This window comes from Amblyraja radiata, chromosome 28 (assembly GCF_010909765.2).
Source record: "Amblyraja radiata isolate CabotCenter1 chromosome 28, sAmbRad1.1.pri, whole genome shotgun sequence".
NCBI lineage: Eukaryota > Metazoa > Chordata > Chondrichthyes > Rajiformes > Rajidae > Amblyraja > Amblyraja radiata.
Genome location: NC_045983.1, coordinates 25,016,654 through 25,033,644, shown reverse-complemented (window position 1 = coordinate 25,033,644; position 16,991 = coordinate 25,016,654). Strand labels below are relative to the sequence as shown.

Below are 16,991 nucleotides of genomic sequence, written 5' to 3'. Positions count from 1 at the left end.
CCATTATTTTAATTTGCTCCCAGATATTGGCAGCACTGGTAAGGCTACTTCTACTGCCCCTTCTTAGTTTCCCTTGGGATATCTTTTTTGAGCGTGCGTCACAGACATTCCTCTAATGGATAGAGAATTGTCAGATATTGACATTGCAACATACATCCAAACCAGGATGTCATGCTACGTAACATTGATGGTCTTCCAATGCCATTTACTGTTCATGTGATGGAGATCACAAAGGAGAAAGGTGTTGTCAAAATTACCTTGCTCAGATGCCAAGGTGCGTCCTTATATATCACACATAACCGTGATGGATCATGCAAGAACGTTATTTGAAACAAGTATCACAGATAGAGCAGAAACAAGGAACTGCAGATGCTGATTAACACAACCCACACCACCGCAGCTGGTGCATTTCATTTAGGGCAGGGAATAGTAATAAGATGTTGAACAAGTATTGGCATTAGAGCCAGTAGCATGGGTGTCTGCTGTGTGATACTCTCTGACATGTTTGATTTCTGCAGAGAAATTAGATAATATGTGATTAGACTAAAGTAATCTTGATAAGGTCAGTCAGCTCCTCATTTTCAATCCTTTGATTTCAGCTTTACGTGCAGAGACTTCCAGAAGTCAAGAGAGTTCAATCCTAGATGGATTCAAGGATATAGATCCAAAGGGAATGGTGGATGGTGTACTTGTTCGCATCTTTGTGGCTTTGTTTGATTATGATCCTGCAACGATGTCACCGAACCCGGATGCTGCAGAGGAGGAGTTGGCATTTAAAGAAGGCCAGATCCTAAAGGTGAGTACATGGCATCCAATCATCATTTCTAATCTTGCTTCCTTCCCGAGGAACAGAGAAAGAAAGAAAACTGAGAAATTGGATTATAATATTACAGCTTTTAACAAATTCTGGAGGGGTTAGTAGTCACTTTTGATTATCAACCATAAGCTAACTACTGCAGTTATTTATCTCTATATCAGTCAATTGTGATGATTAGAATTAATGTTCATATGCCTTAACAGGCAACTCAGTTTCAAACGAGGGGGGTTAAAAATGTAATCATTTAGTTAGAGAGATGCAGCACGGAAACAGGCCCTTCGGCCCACAGAATCCTTATTGACCAGCGATCCCCACACATTAATAATATCCTAGGGACAATTTTTACATTTATACCAAACCAATTAACCTACAAGCCTGTAAGTCTTTGGAGTGTGGGAGGAAACCGAAGATCTTGGAGTAAACCCACGCAGTCATGGGGAGAACGTACAAACTCCATACAGAGAGCACCCCAAGTCAGGATCGTATACTGGTCTCTGGCGTTGTAACTGCCTTAAGGCAGCAACTCGACCGCTGTGCCACCATGCTGCAGATTTCTAAAGGAATCTTCTGTTTAAATTGTGGAAATAAATATTGCAGGTTAATGAACTTCTTTCCGCTACTATAGACACAAAATGCTGGAGTAACTCAGTGGGACAGGCAACATCTCTGGAGAGAAGGAATAGGTGACGTTTCCGGTCGACCCTTCTTCCCAATTGTGAGAAAGGGTTTTCAACCTGAAACATTCATCTGCTTCTCATCCTACAGATGCAGCCTGATGTGTTAACTATTCCTGGCATTGTCTGTTTTCACTTTAGATTGCCAACATCTGCGGTTATTTTGATTTTAATTTGCAAGTTACTATGCCCTCCCTAATGTTAGGTACAAAGACCCATCATTTATTTATTTGCCTCTGTACTCCACAATTTGAGATTTCTAATAGAAAAAATCACGTGTGGTTAAAGTGCACATTGTCAGATTTTATTAAAGGCCATTTTTATACATTTTGGTTTCACCATGTGGAAATTACAGCAGTGTTTATACATACTAGCCCCCCCCCATTTCAGAGCACCATAATGTTTGGGTCACATGGCTTCACAGGTGTGGGTAATTGCCTCCTTAATGCAGATCTGAGAGCGCTCAGCACCTAGTCTTTCCTCCAGTCTTTCCATCACCTTTGGAATGTTTTGTTGCTGTTTATCAACACGAGTACCAAAGTTGTACCAATGAAAGTCAAAGAAGCCATTATGAGACTGAGAAACAAGAATAAAACTGTTAGAGACATCAGCCAAACTTTAAGCTTACCAAAGTCAACTAGTTTGGAACATCATTAAGAAGAAAGAGAGCACTGGTGAGTTTACTAATTTCAAAGGGACTGGCAGGCCAAGGAAGACCTCCACAGCTGATGATAGAAGAATTCTCTCAATAATAAGAAAAATGCCCAAACACCTGTCCGACAGATCAGAAACACTCTTCAGGAGTCAGGTGTGGATTTGTCAATGACCACTGACCACTTCATGAACAGAAATACAGAGGTTTCACCGCAAGATGCAAACCACTGGTTAGCTGCAAAAATAGGATGTCCGGGTTACAGTTTGCCAAGAAGTACTTAAAAGAGCAACCACAGTTCTAGAAAAACGTCTTCTGGACAGATGAGACGAAGATTAACATGTCAGAGTGATGGCAAGAGCAAAGTATGGAGGAGAGAAGGAACTGCCCAAGACCCAAAGCATACCACCTCATCTGTGAAACACGGTGGTGGGGGTGTTATGGCCTGGGCATGTATGGCTGCTGAATGTACTGGCTCACTTATCTTTATTGATGATGCAACTGCAGATGGTAGTAGCATAATGAATTCTGAAGTGTATTGACACATCCTATCTGCTCAAGTTCAAAGAAATTCTTCAAAACTCATTGGCGGGCGGTTCATTCTACAGCAAGACAATGATCCCAAACATTGATCTCAAACAATCCTTCGCTCCATAGATGCTGCTGCACCTGCTGAGTTTCTCCAGCTTTTTTGTGTACCTAATGATCCCAAACATACTGCTAAAGCAACAAAGGAGTTTTTCAAAGCTAAAAAATGATAAATTCTTGAGTGGCCAAATCAATCACCCGATCTGAACCCAATTGAGCATTCCTTTTATATGCTGAAGAGAAAACTGTAGGGGACTAGCCCCCAAAACAAGCATAAGCTAAAGATGGCTGCAATACAGGCCTGGCAGAGCATCACCAGAGAAGACACCCAGCAACTGGTGATGTCCATGAATCGCAGACTTCAAGCATTCATTCCACGCAAAGGATATGCAACAAAATACTGAACATGACTACTTTCATTTACATGACATTGCTGTGTGCCAAACATTATGGTGCCCTGAAATGGGGGGGGGGGGGGGACTATGAAATGGGGGGGACTGCTGTCATTTCTACATGGTGAAACCAAAATGTATAAAAATGGCCTTTATTAAAATCTGACAATGTGCACTTTAACCACATTTTTTTGTTATTATAAATCTCAAATTGTACAGAGTACAGAGGCAAATAAATAAATGATGGGTCTTGATGGGTCTTTGTCCCAAACAAAGTGACCTATTGATGATGAATAGTAAGATTAAACGAGAACTTACCAGTTTGAAGTTTGATCTGTATTTTATGAGGTTACGATGAGGGATTACGTGTAGAACCCCGCCAGGACGCATGCGTGTCATTCTTCAAAGCAGCGGTGTGAAATCACAGATAACTGTAATGACTAAACATAGTAAGATTAGAGAAGAGATACCAGTTAAGTATATGATCAAGGGTGGGAGCGGAGGGCACGTAATCCCTCATCGTAAATCCTCATAAAATACAGATCAAACTTCAAACTGGGAAGTTCTCGTTTAATCTTACTATTTTACTTCGGAGTCACGTGAGTGACTACGTGAAGATTTTAAAGCTCTGTGATTTCATGCCGTGGAAACGAGTCCATGCATCACGTCTGCCTTGATGACTGTAGGAGGAATTGTGTTAACATAATTTGGACATGAATTCGACATTGAAATCATTAAAATTGGTTAACACAAAATTATAACCCCTTTTTATGGGTTTAAATTAATTTACAGAACTTAAAATTGTTTCTGCAAACGTTCCAGGTTTCATTACTGGTTTATTGTAAAATAATTGGAATGTTTTTTCCCCCAGACCATCCTGCTGCCTTGAGGATTTGGTCCATTGGTACATCCAACTGTATCGTTGCCGATGTAGCTGCAGCCCTGGTGGAATGAGATTTAAAATATTAATATCCACCCCAGCCTGTGTTAGCACCTGTTTCAGCCATCTTGAGATGGTCTGGACCGTCACTCTTTTGTGTGGTTGCTAGTGGCTGACCAAAAAGTGCCTTCTCATTGCCTCTTAGGATTTTCGTTTTCTCCATGTATAACGACAGATGTCTTACTATACACAGACGGTCATCTGTTGGGTATGACCTAAATTGTATATTGAGGCCTGCTGATCCCTGTCTGTTCTGCTTACTAACTCATAGATATGAAACGTAATATTTTCTGTTGAGGAAGTCATGTTGTCCAGTCTTAGTTTATGCAGTGACTGTACCCTTTGTGCCGTGACCAATGCCATTAGCATGACTGTTTTTAATGTCAGTCTGTGTAGGGACAGAGCTGTTGCTGGAGACCAATTCCTGAGCATCTTCAGGATAATAATTACATCCCATATTTGGGAGTACCTGGTTCTTGGGGGATTAGTATTAAAATTCCCCTCATAAGTTTTGTTACCAGTGGGTGAGTCCCAACAGAGTAACGCTCTGTCCCCTGCCATAGGTAAGTCGATAGGGCACTTCTGGCGCAGTTGATGGCACTGTAACTGAGCCCCTCATCATAGTGGAGGCCTGCCAGATATTCCAGAAGAGACGGGATGTTCATGTCTCTGTAGGTGATGTTGTTTTTATGGCAGTGCATCGCCCACTTCCTGATATAGACCAGATACTGTTTTTTGGTTGACTGTCTTTGGGCCGCCGAGATCATGTTCACTGTTCGGTCCGTCAGTCCCAGTTGTAGTAGAGGTGTTTTTATAACTCTACAAATTAATAAGTTCAAATGTTTATGGCATGGGTGGCTATCCCTTGTTACGGGATGTAGCAATAAATCTGGTCTATGTGGGATGGTGATACATGGTTCTAATACCATGTTTAATACCACTGGGAACCATGGTTGAGTAGGCCAATCGGGTACTACCAATACCAGACGCAGAGTCTTGTTGTATTTTCCTTAATACCCGATTGATGAGGCAGAAAGGAGGGAATGCGTAAATAAACAATTCCCCCCCCCCCCCCCCCCCCAATGCAGCGAAAATGCATCTGTCGCCGCTGCCCCAGGGTCTGGTTCCCATGAAACATAATTTGATAACTGGTGGTTAAGTCTGGATGCGAATAGATCGATATCTGGTGTTCCATATTTTGCTGTAATATCAGCAAATACTTTTTTATTCAACATCCATTCGGTGTTTTTATTAAATTTGCGTGACCTGGTGTCTGCCACTAAATTTAGTCTTCCTGGTAGGTAAGTGGCTGATATCCAAATATCTCTCTGGATACACCATTGCCAAATTGTATTAGCCAGATTGTCACATGATGTCAATTTGTTTCCACCCATGTGGTTAATGTATGCTACCACGGTGGTATTGTCTATCTGTAGTCTAACATGCTGGTGATATGACCGAGTACAATATGACTTTAGGCCATGTAATGCACCCAACATTTCCAGGTAGTTTATGCCCAGTGTGAGTAATAATGATGCCTCCTGAGCAGTTCATCTACCTCCACAGCTGGTGATGGTATTGGTGGCTCCCCACCCAAGTGCACTGGCATCAGTTTGTAGTACCATGGAAGGGTTACTGACAATGATTGGATTGGAACAAAGCCAGATGTTATCTATCCACCATTTTAGTTCCATTTTAGCTTGATTGGTAGTTTCATAGGTCTGTCAAAGTGACCTGCATTAATTTAGAGTGCTTGTATTTTTGCTCTCTGTAAGTTTTGGTAATGTAGAGGTCCAAATTGTGTGCTGGAAAGGCAGCCACCATTTTGCCAATTACTTTTGCTACCAATCTGATGGATGGTTTGCTGATGTCAATGAGGTTATTGCAAGCCTCTATTAAATCTCTAGCCTTTCCCTTAGGCAGAGTCACCGACATGTAAACTGAGTCAATGGTGAAACCCCAAATAGTCCATAGTAGTGGAAGGCGTTAGTTTAGATTTAACTGGATGGATAATAAATCCCAGTTTTTCAAATAACTGTTTTGTGGCTGTTACAGTTTGTTTGGCCAATTCCAAAGTTTTGCCCACAATGAGTATGTCATCTAAATATGCCATGACCATGTGTTTACGTTTCCGTAGAGACGCTAGGGCTGGTTTCAAAATTTTTGTGAACTGCCTGGGGCTGATGATAAACCATTTGGCAGTGCTTTATACTGCCAGAGTTGTCCCATCCAGTTGAATTTTAAGTAACATCTGTGTTCACCTCATATAGGCACTGAATAGTAAGCATCTTTTAAATCGATGCTGGCCATGAAGTAACCTTTGGAAATTAATTGTTTAGCAGTAACAAAGGTATCCATTTTGTCAGATCTATGATGATGCGACAACCACCATCTTTTTTGTTTTTGATAAATATATTGGACACGAATTCTAATGGTTCGTGTTGAGTTTTCTCAATTACACCTTTTATGTAAAGCCGCTCCAGTTCAGCTTGCGCTTTTGATTTTTCTTTATCAGAAGGCACGAACATTCGGTTCAGTATATGTTGAACTGGAGGGCTGTACTTGTGTATAAACTCTATTGTATATCCCTGGATACTGCTTAAGATGTAAGTATCGGCTGTTAACATGCTCCATGCCTTCAGAAAAGAGCGTAATCTCCCACCCCACCTCCATGCTCCCTGTATTTTGTAGGGAACCAGAGCCACCTACCTCCATAGTTACCAGTGGCAGGTTTACTTCTTTTTGTAGGTTCTTCGCTGTTGTTGTTGTGCTGGTGTCTGGATTTTCGGTTTGGTTAGCGTTGGAGGTCCCCGCATCTTCCAAGAAGGCCGGCCTGGGCCATGGCCTAAAAAAGACTCATGTTTTGAGTACCGGGCCTTCGAGCTTTCACCAGTTCTGCTGGTGGCTGCGTGGGGTGCTGTCTTTGGCTGTAGTGGGTTCCAGTAGGTTCTCTTGTTCCTGCACCCCTTGCACACTTGTCTTTCCTTCTGCGGACCCGTCTTCCAGGTCAGCCCAGAACTGACCCGCAGTGCTCCCCTCTGATGAGGTAGAAGCACTGTGCAGCCCTTCAAGACGTACTGCTGTGGGTTTATCATAGGGCCCACAGTGACCCGACTCCATCTCCCGGAGTCTGTCACGTTGGAGCAAATGCTCCAACACACCGCTTCATCCGGCTCCAGCGCTCTCGGGCGCTGGCCGCCTGCGGTTGTTCAAAGTCGGACTCCTCTGAGTCCACGACCTTGTGTGTTTTTGTGTCTAGCCTTACCGCCCAGCTGCGTGGATCTGGCCGGTGCGGAGGCGACATCGGGCACAGCTGATCCCACTATCGGTGATCCGAGTGCCGCTGGCTGCTGCTGGCTGCCCGCTGCTCCGCGGTCCTCCCTCACCAGCTTTGTCCTTACTGCCCTTCCGTGGAGTGGATCTGGCCGGTGCGGAGGCGACATCGGGCACAGCTGATCCCATCTAGCCCACCAGCTTTGTCGCAGCCCGTTGGTTTCTCCACCTGTAATCAGCATGGTAAAAACACAAAAAGACCGCAGCTCTTATCTGCAGGTCCAGGTTTAAATTGTCGCTATGGGGGAACGTCGTTCCACCCCGTCTCCTGCCGTTTTTGACTTGTCCAAAAGTCGACGGCCCCATTCTGAATAGTCTCCCGCCCGGCCGTGGTGTTCTGGCCGGCGCGGGACCAAAAGTCGGCACAGCTGATCCCTTACGGGGCTTGTGCCTTCAGCTGCTGCTGGCTCCCGCAACTTCGCGGTCCTCCCCAGCCAGCTTCACTCGCAACACTTGTGGACACTATTTTGTCCAGCTTCCCCCCCTGTGAAAAAACAGCGCGGGAACAAAACTACCGCAGAGTAAATTTCTTACCTGCAGGTCGCGGTTTCAAACTTACCGCTGCGGGGGAACGCTTCCCCCCGCCTGACGTTTCGCAAGCGTGAAGCGATATGACACGCATGCGTCGTGGCGGGGTTCTTCACGTAGTCACTCACGTGACTCCGAAGTAAAATCTATGTTGATTCTCATAACCAGCACAAATATCTTTTATGTGCCGAGTCGTTCAGTTTATAATTTAAACTTCCAGACACCAACTTCAAAAGTATTTATAAAAACGTATAATGTACAGTTTCAGCTGTCTTAAACAATGGAGTTACAGATAAAATTTTGTATTGCACAGGACATTTCTTGAATCAAGAGAACTTTGGAAGATTATGGATAAAGATCTATAATTTTCTCACCCACGTTCTTTGTAACCTTGAGGTTTAAGCAACCGGTTCACCTTTTGAAGCCATTTAAAAGAAAATTTGTTTTAAAAACTTAAACAAAAATGGATTTATCTTATTTTTAGTGTGCTCTAGGCTTTGTTTAAAAATTTTGGCAAATAACTTTATCTCTGTGTAACATGTGATTGAGAGTAAAAGAGTAAACACTTCTATTACTGCATTAGGGAATTTACCTGTGAGAAAACCATAAAACATTATCTAAAGTTTGAAATCTTCATCCTTTCCAAATCGTTAGGTGTTGGAATTTGGCCTACAAATCAAGTAATCCTTGGGTCATTGACTAAGTTCTTCAAGTTCAAGTTCACATTTATTTGTCACATGCACCAATTCAGGTACAGTGAAATGAGTTACCATGCAGCCATACAATCAAAAAGAGCACAATACACAATAGAATTTAACATAAACATCCACCACAGAGGAATCAACATTCTTCACTATGGTTCAAAGGTTCAAAGGTTCATTTATTGTCACATACACCAATTGGTGTAGTGAAATTCAAGTTGCCATTGCAACACAACATTAAGGAGAATTTAACATAAAACATAAAAACATCCCCCCACAATGGTTCCCACTGTGAGGGAAGGCACAAAGTCCAGTCTCCATCCCCTTGTCTACCCATAGTTGGGCCTATTGAGGCCTCCGCAGTCGCCGCTACGGGGCTGATGTTTCAGGCCCTTCTCGCTGAGTGATGGTACTCCGGCGTCGGGAGACCCCTCTCAGCGGCTTGGGATGCCTGGAACGGCCGCTTCCTTACCGGAGACCGTGGCTTCCGAAGCCGACAGGCCTTGCTGGACGGAGCTCCACCACTGGCGATCCTGGCGAGAGATCCCAGGCTCCCGATGTTAAAGTCAGCGCAGCTGGCCGCTCCACAGTCCCGCAGCTCCGCGATGTTTCATCGCAGGTCTCAGCATACGGAGCTCCAGCGTGGCGACCCGGGCAAGGCATCGCCCGCTCCGCGATAGCACTCCAGTGCTGCGCCGCCGCCGAAGCCAAGCTTCTGGCCGGTCCCCTCAGAAACGCCGCTCCAGGCCCCGATGGTAGGCCGCGAGGACAGGTGGAAGTTGCTGCTCGGAGGAAAGCCGCCTCTCCGACCAGGTAGGGACTGAGAAATCCAGTTTTCCCCTTCCCCCCCAACCCCCCACACATAAAAAGAATAGACCTCCAAAAACACATTTTAACGTACTAAAAATTAAAAAAAGAAATGAAAGGATGGACAGCTGCAGGCAGGGCAGCCATACCCGACTGGACGGCGCCCCCTGTGATGGAAGGCAATAACGTTCAATCAATCTTCCTCCTTTCTTCACCGTTGTCGGGGCCATGAACCCTCCGTAGTAGCCACTACGGACGGCCCGATGTACAAGCCCTCTCGTCCGGATGATCGAAACTCCGACGTCGGGACGGATCAGAACACACACTCGGAGTTCCCGAATCGCCCAGTTTCTTACCGGAGACAACGGCTTCGCGATGTTATAGTCTGCAGGCCGGCGGTCAGAGCATTTCTTCTGGCGATCCCCGGCAAGGGATTGCCCCACTCCGCGATGGTAAGTCCGGCGCGCCTGCTACTGAAGCTCTGGGCCGGTCTCCGAGAAAGGCCGCACCAAACCAGTTGTTAGGCTGCGAGCGGGGCGAAGATGTGACAAAGAGAAAAGTCCCATCTCCGTCGAGGTAAGTGACTAAAAAAACGATTTCCCCCTATTCCCCCCCCACCATCCACCACACTAAACATACAGTTAGACATACATTTAGGCATATTAAAAAACAAAAAAAGTCGAAAGGATAAATACGCTGCTGGTGAGGCTGCCGGCTCGCGGCGCCACCTGGTGGAAAAACCTTCTGTGTAGTGCCCTTCCCTTCTTGATTATAAGCACCAGTACTAAGGAGAGTTCACAAATGAAATAGATGCAAAGACAAGGGATAAAGTTGCTACTCTATGAGAGCATCTTTGCTACTGAAAAACATGAGGAAGAATTGTGGAAATATTCTGTCTGGGTATCTCTCCTCTATTATGCGAAATGGGATCATGGCGTCCTGAGGGGAGACTCAGGACCCCACGGTGGAAAGGAGCAGCAATAGTGTGTTAATCCTGACGTGAGACTGAGATATGGATCTCCATTCTGAATAATCTCTTTACAGGTATATGGTGATAAGGATGCTGATGGGTTTTACCGTGGAGAGGCAAATGGCCAGACCGGCTTTGTACCATGTAACATGGTCTCAGAAATCCAGGTGGATGATGATGATGTGATGGAGCAGCTGTTACTGCGGGGTTACCTGGCCCCCAGTACATCCATGGAGAAGCTGAGTGAGTGATGCATTGCAGTGATGGTGCTTCTTCATTTTATTACCTTTGGGTTTCAAAGAGCGCAGATGGAATATTTGGTGTAAAATACTAAGCACAGAATCTGGGAGAGTAGAGGTCGGAATAATATTTTCCTTGAGTGGGTGACTGTATGTTATAGTCTCAAAACAAATGTCTTTCCGGACTAAGGTGATTTTTTTTTCCACCCAGAGGATGATACGATAATGTTCTTATACAACAATTTGGTTAGCACTCTACACAAGATTAGTGTTTTTTTTAAATTAATGCCGCAATAGATATTATTGTATAGATTGAGAAAGAGGATTAGCTGGGTTCAATGTAATCGGAAGATGTTGTCAAATGGGTATTTTGAAAGTGAATGTATGTTTATTGTTTTGAGAGTGGAAGCATAATTGGGCATGGTTTAGAATGAGAGAATTAGGTAAGCAGGTATTCCTTGGTCAATGAAAAGCTTATGTTCTTGAAACTATTTCATGAAAAAAAAAATCATAAATCGTAAAGGCTAGGCAAAATGCTTTATGGGTATTTGGAGACTAGCTTGATATCCATAAGAGAGGAAAATAGAGTTATTCAGCACAAAGTTATAAATAGAAATCATAAATCAAGGAATATCTGTATTGTGATGTCATCCAGGAAGAAATATGAGCTTCAAGCATATTAGCAGTTCTCAACTAAACCTAACTAAATATATAAATTCTGAATTGCTGGCATATCAGTAACAGGTGTGCCCTAATTGAAAATTGTGCTTGTTCAAATTATTTGCATCTGTGCTGACTGGAAAATTAATGGCTCCTCCAGTATGCAAATGTCAGAGACACTATTATCCATAATAACCAAGTTCTAATACATGACCTGTTTAATCAGTAGCTGCTTGTAGTAATATAGATACCCAGTTAGAAGATGGTAATCTTTGTTGATGAAATGAGACATTAGTATCAGACCTGCACATGTGTCCAGTACATACCCACTGCTTGGTTTGGAGTTCCCTAAATAAGGTGGCATTGCGCCAGTCTTCAATGGGGCTCCAGATCACAGCTGGTAATGCTCTAATTATTTTCAGCCTTCATCAGAATCTTGTTTTAAAGCTTACAAACTGTTGCAATCAGCTTGACAGCTTGTTAGCAATGGTTTCCTTGGCATTTATGACATGTTTTAAACCACTATTCTGAAGTACTAAAACACAAAGTGGACAAAAAGTAGTTTTGAACATGGACTATATCCTTGTCCAAATTGTATTGGGAACCATATCTTGTTTTGAATTATGAGTGACCTGATCTTATATTTAGCTTGCATACGTTTGAGCTACACCCATGTATTTCAGGCTCTATTGATGCTAAACTTCATTGTCCGTTTCCCTTTCCAGTGCCCACTAGCAGTGGACTTAGATCCATGAACAGCTTCATTGTTAATTGTGGTGAACTCAAGCACAAAGAGTGCCAAAGACAAGGCTGAAGCATTTAGTTTAGAGATACAGTGCTGAAATAGGCCCTTCAGACAACCGAGTCTGCCCCAACCAGCGATCCCCGCATATTAACACTATCTTACACATACTAGGAACAATTTACACTAAAACCAAGCCAATTAACCTACAAATCTGTACATCTTTGGAATGTGGAAACCGAAGATCTCGGAGAAAACCCGCATGGTCACGGGGAGAACATACAAACTCCATACAGACAGCACCCATAGTCAGGATCGAACCCAGATCTACTGGCGCTGTAAGGCAGAAATCTACTGCTGTGCCTCCGTGGCGCCCTGCTCTAGGCGGAAGTACCCATAGCTTCCTGCATGGATCCCTGCAATTTAATTTTCAATTTCCATTAACTAAAAATAATTTTGAAACAACTGGTTGTAAACCACTGTAAAGCATGCTGCTGACTCCATTGAAAATGCTTCTTTAATTGTAAAACCTTACCCTGAAAAGTTAGTGCCATCCGTATCATTTGATATCAAAAAATGGCTGAGGCACAAGATGCAGCAAAGGCTGAAGGACCCAACTTGATCTCAGCTGGCGTGATGAAGACTCGGCTCCAGGGCAAGCTGCATCCACCCAAACTATTCCAATTCAACTACAGCACTGGCATCTACCCATCAATGTTGATATTGCCCAGGTATGTTCTAGGACAAACAAAAATAGTCCGTTATTGCCACAATTCTCTCAATCAGCTTTTATTGCCCTGAGTAGGTGGTGGTCCTGGAGATGAGATGATGAACTACCAACCAGACTCATCATTTTTATGCAAGTTATAATTTCAACCAGTGGAGTATTTTACCTTTGATACCCATTGACCCCACTGTTATTGGTACTCCTTGATGTCACGCTAAAATATTCACTTGATGTCAAGGGCAGTCACTCGCTTATTGCCTCTAGAATTCAACACTTAAAATCATGTTGAAACCAAGAATACGGCCATAAGCCAGTGAAACCCCAGCTGAGCATCCTTCAACAAACAATTGGTACGTAATACGGAACCTAAATGCTGGAATGGCCTATGTAATAGATCCGTGGACTTATCCTCAACAACTGCAATCGTCAAGTCAGCAGATCGCCATCAACTTCACGAGAGCAAGTGAATGCCGGTCATTCTAGCAGTACCCAGATTTTAGTGGAAAAGTAAATGTAGACCAGTGGTGGGCAGGATTGAATGAGACTCTTAAAAAGGGAAGACCATCTTGAGAAATATGAACTCTGACATTAACAAACTGGATCAAATGCCCTTCTGTGCTGCAGATTCTGTGCAAGTCAATGCAGTGGCAAGATGGGTTGAAATGATGAAGGTGCTAGAATGAAGATGGAGGCGGGGGTGGGGGGGGGGGGGTGGAGGGGTTTGGAGCAGATTAAGGTCAAGGCAATGAAACGGATCAGAGCAGAGCAGGAGGTTAGCTGCAGGTATTGATGCAGGTAAAATAAATACCTGCAGCTACCTGCAGTAAAATAAATTATGGGAAGAATGCATTACTAAAAATTTAATAACTAGTAAGCACGTATCCATCTTTCAATTCCAAGAAAAGTATAGCTCTATTTTTGAAAAGACGTAGAATAGCCTGTTTTTAATTTTTGAAGCCTGTGGGTGCCCGACTGATGATCTAGAGCAGGGGTTCCCAACCTTTTTTGTCCCTGGCAACTTTAATAGTACATAACAATGTTATTTCACATATTTATGAACAACTAAGGATGAACAGAATTATACGGTATACCAGAACTAAACACAGTCAGTCAATGCGAAAAAATATGTACAAATCCAGAATCACCAAATTTACCCCCCTGGGTTGGTGAAATTTACCTCCGGGGGTAAATTTACCCCGGGTTGGGAACCCTTGATCTACAGCTATTCACCTAGTGGCATCAGAAATGGAACTCTGCCACTGGAATCTGTGGTTGGCCAACCTGTAAACGTTACTGTGCTCCATTTTACTCTTTGCCTCCACAAGCCTCAATGGTGGGGCTCATACACGCCATCTGCACTCTGCTAGGCTTGCCTCAGCCTGTGGGAATCGCCCAGACCCGACAGTGCTGCTTGCCAGACCCACTGGTCTCTGATTTACTAACCTGATATGATTTTGCTCTGTCTGTCTCAGCTTCCTTTGTGCTGCTTTATTTCCTCTTTTTTTTTTCTCTCGCCCTTTGCTGTATGAAGGCAGCCACATGCTCTCTCAGCCGCCACGCCGCTCTGCCCCTCCTTTGAAGCCAAGGCGATCCAAAAAAGGTCTGTCTCGCATCATGCTTAACTTTTGTTGCTTCTTCCATTTAAAGTTTTTCTATGTCGGTGTCGTACAGTAATTGCTTCTTTCTTTTTGCTGTCTAATACATGTAGTACTGAGTGTGTGAATGTATATAGTACATGTGTACTACATGAAAGAAAAGGGTCAACTAAATAATTTCTGCTCTTTCAGTGCATTCCAACACGTGGAAGGAAGCTCGGCAGCGAGGTCAGTAAAATCTTCTCTCATGTTCTACTTTGTCAATCGATAACAAATAGATCAGTGCAGAGTCCACTGTTTGTCATACTTATTAACTATTTGGATGAGAATGTAGGAAGCAACATTAGTAACTTTGCAGATGACACCACAATTGGTGGGATAGAGGACAGTGAAGAGGTTCATCTAAGACTGCAACAGGATCTCTGTCAATAAGGAAAGTGAGCAAAGCAACGGAGTGATAATGAAATAGAATTTAACTCAAGACAAGTGCAATGGGATGCATGTTGGGAACTTAAACCAGGACATACACAGTGAATGACAGGGTCCTGGACAGCATGATTGAATAGAGAGAACAAAGGTACCAGAGGGTGCAGAAAAAAAATTGCAAAGATGTTACCTGGATTGAAGACCTTGATATAATAGGGAAGATAGAATAGGCTGGGACTGTTTTCTCTGAAACGTAAGGGGTTGAGGGATGATTTTTCAGGCAATTTTCAGGGACCAAGCACCTGTACTCCTAGATCTTTCTGTTCTATGAAGGCTCTCCAGGGCTTTACCATTTACTGTGCAAGTCTTGCCTGGCTTGATGCAGCAAAGTGCCATAAGCACTGTACCACCAATTTGGATGTCATCTGTACATTTACAAAGAATATTAACTACATTTTGAGAGGCAACATAGTGGCGCAGCGTTAGAGTTGCTGCCTCACAGCGTCAGTGATCTGGTTCAATCCTGACTACAGGTGCTTGTCTACAGAGTTTGTACCTGTATGGGTTTTCTCTGGGATCTCTGGTTTCCTCCCACACTCCCAAAGACATACAGGGTTTTAGTTTAATTCACTTGGTATAATTGTTACTTCTCCCTAGTGTGTGTAGGATAGCTTTAGTGTGCGGGGATCGCTGGTCAGCACAGACTCAGTGGGCCGAAGGGCATGTTTCCACGCAATATCTTTAAACTAAACTAAACCAAGTCATGGGCGACGTTTCGGGTCGGCACCTCCCTTGACGGCGGGTTTGATTACGGGCTTGACAAGGGATGTGCCGTGGTAGTCTGGAGGGCTGACCTCTACCGGACTGAGGCCTGGCGACAATTCTCAGACACCTCCTCCTACTTAGCGTTGGACCATGACTCCACAGTCGAGCACCAGGCCTTAATCTCAAGCACCATCACTGACCATCACTTCCGGCTCTCTGCCCCCTAAAGCCTCCAATCTTATCGTTTCCCTGCCCCGCACGGCCCGATTTCATCTTCTCCCCAAAATCCACAAACAGAACTGTCCTGGCAAACCCGTTGTTTCTGCTTGTTCATGCCCCACCGAATTAATTTCCACTTACCTCGAACCATCCTATCCCCTGTGGTCCAATCCCTCCCTACCTATGTCCAAGACACCTCACACGCTCTTCGTCTCCTCAATAACTTCAGTTTTCCAGGCCCCCACTCCCTCATCTTTACTATAGATGTCCAGTCACTCTCCACCTCCAGACCCCACCAAGTGGGTCTTAAAGCCCTCCGATTCTTCCTCGACCGCAGAACCATCCAATTTCCATTCACCAATACTCTCCTCCGCCTAGCAGAGCTGATCCTTACCCTCAGCAACTTCTCCTTCGACTCCTCCCACTTCATTCAAGTCCAAGGCATGAGCACTCGCATGGGCCCTAGCTATGCCTGCCTCTTTGTAGGGTACATCGAACAATACCTGTTCCAGGCATACACTGGCCCTATCCCCGAACTCTACCTCTGCTACATTGACGACTGCATTGATGCTACCTCCTGCACCCATGTAGAACTCACTGACTTCATCAACTTCACCACTAATTTCCATCCTGCACTCAAATTCACTTGGACCATCTCCGACATCTCCCGACCGTTTCTCGATCTACCGTCTCCATCACAGGAAACAGACTATTGACCGACATCTACTGCAAACCTACCGACTCCCATAGCTATCTTGATTGCACTTCTTCCCACCCTGCTTCCTGTAAAGACTCTATCCCCTACTCCCAATTCCTCCGTCTACACCGCATCTGTGCCCAGGATGAGGTGTTCCATACCAGGGCATCGGAGGTGTCCTCATTCTTTAGGGAACAGGGGTTCCCCTCTTCCATTATAGATAAGGCTCTCATTAGGGTCTCCTCGATATCCCGCAGCTCCGCTCTTACTCCCTCTCCCCCCATTCGTAACAAGGACAGAGTACCCCTTGTCCTCACCTTCCACCTCATCAGCTGTCGCATACAGCATCTAATCCTCCAACACTTTCGTCACCTCCAATTGGATCCCAATATTGGCCACATCTTCCCATCTCCACCCCTTTCTGCTTTCCACAGAGACCAAACCACCCCCTCCCCAGGTACTTTCCCGTGCAACCGCAGGAGATGCAACACCTGTCTCTTTACCTCCCCCATTGACTCC

General features: G+C 44.4%; 1 protein-coding gene across 2 annotated transcripts in view; it reads left to right on the top strand.

The window, feature by feature from the left end:
* tspoap1 (TSPO associated protein 1) overlaps positions 1–16,991 on the top strand; it is a 146,010-nt gene that overhangs the window by 113,314 nt on the left and 15,705 nt on the right. Inside the window, exons 24-28 of one of the 2 annotated variants that reach the window (XM_033046124.1) lie at positions 24–38; positions 600–796; positions 10,477–10,645; positions 14,302–14,370; positions 14,558–14,593. In XM_033046124.1, coding sequence (XP_032902015.1) covers positions 24–38; positions 600–796; positions 10,477–10,645; positions 14,302–14,370; positions 14,558–14,593 — 486 coding nt within the window. The remainder of the gene's footprint in view (positions 1–23; positions 39–599; positions 797–10,476; positions 10,646–14,301; positions 14,371–14,557; positions 14,594–16,991) is intronic. The other variant, XM_033046125.1, reaches the window with a different exon arrangement.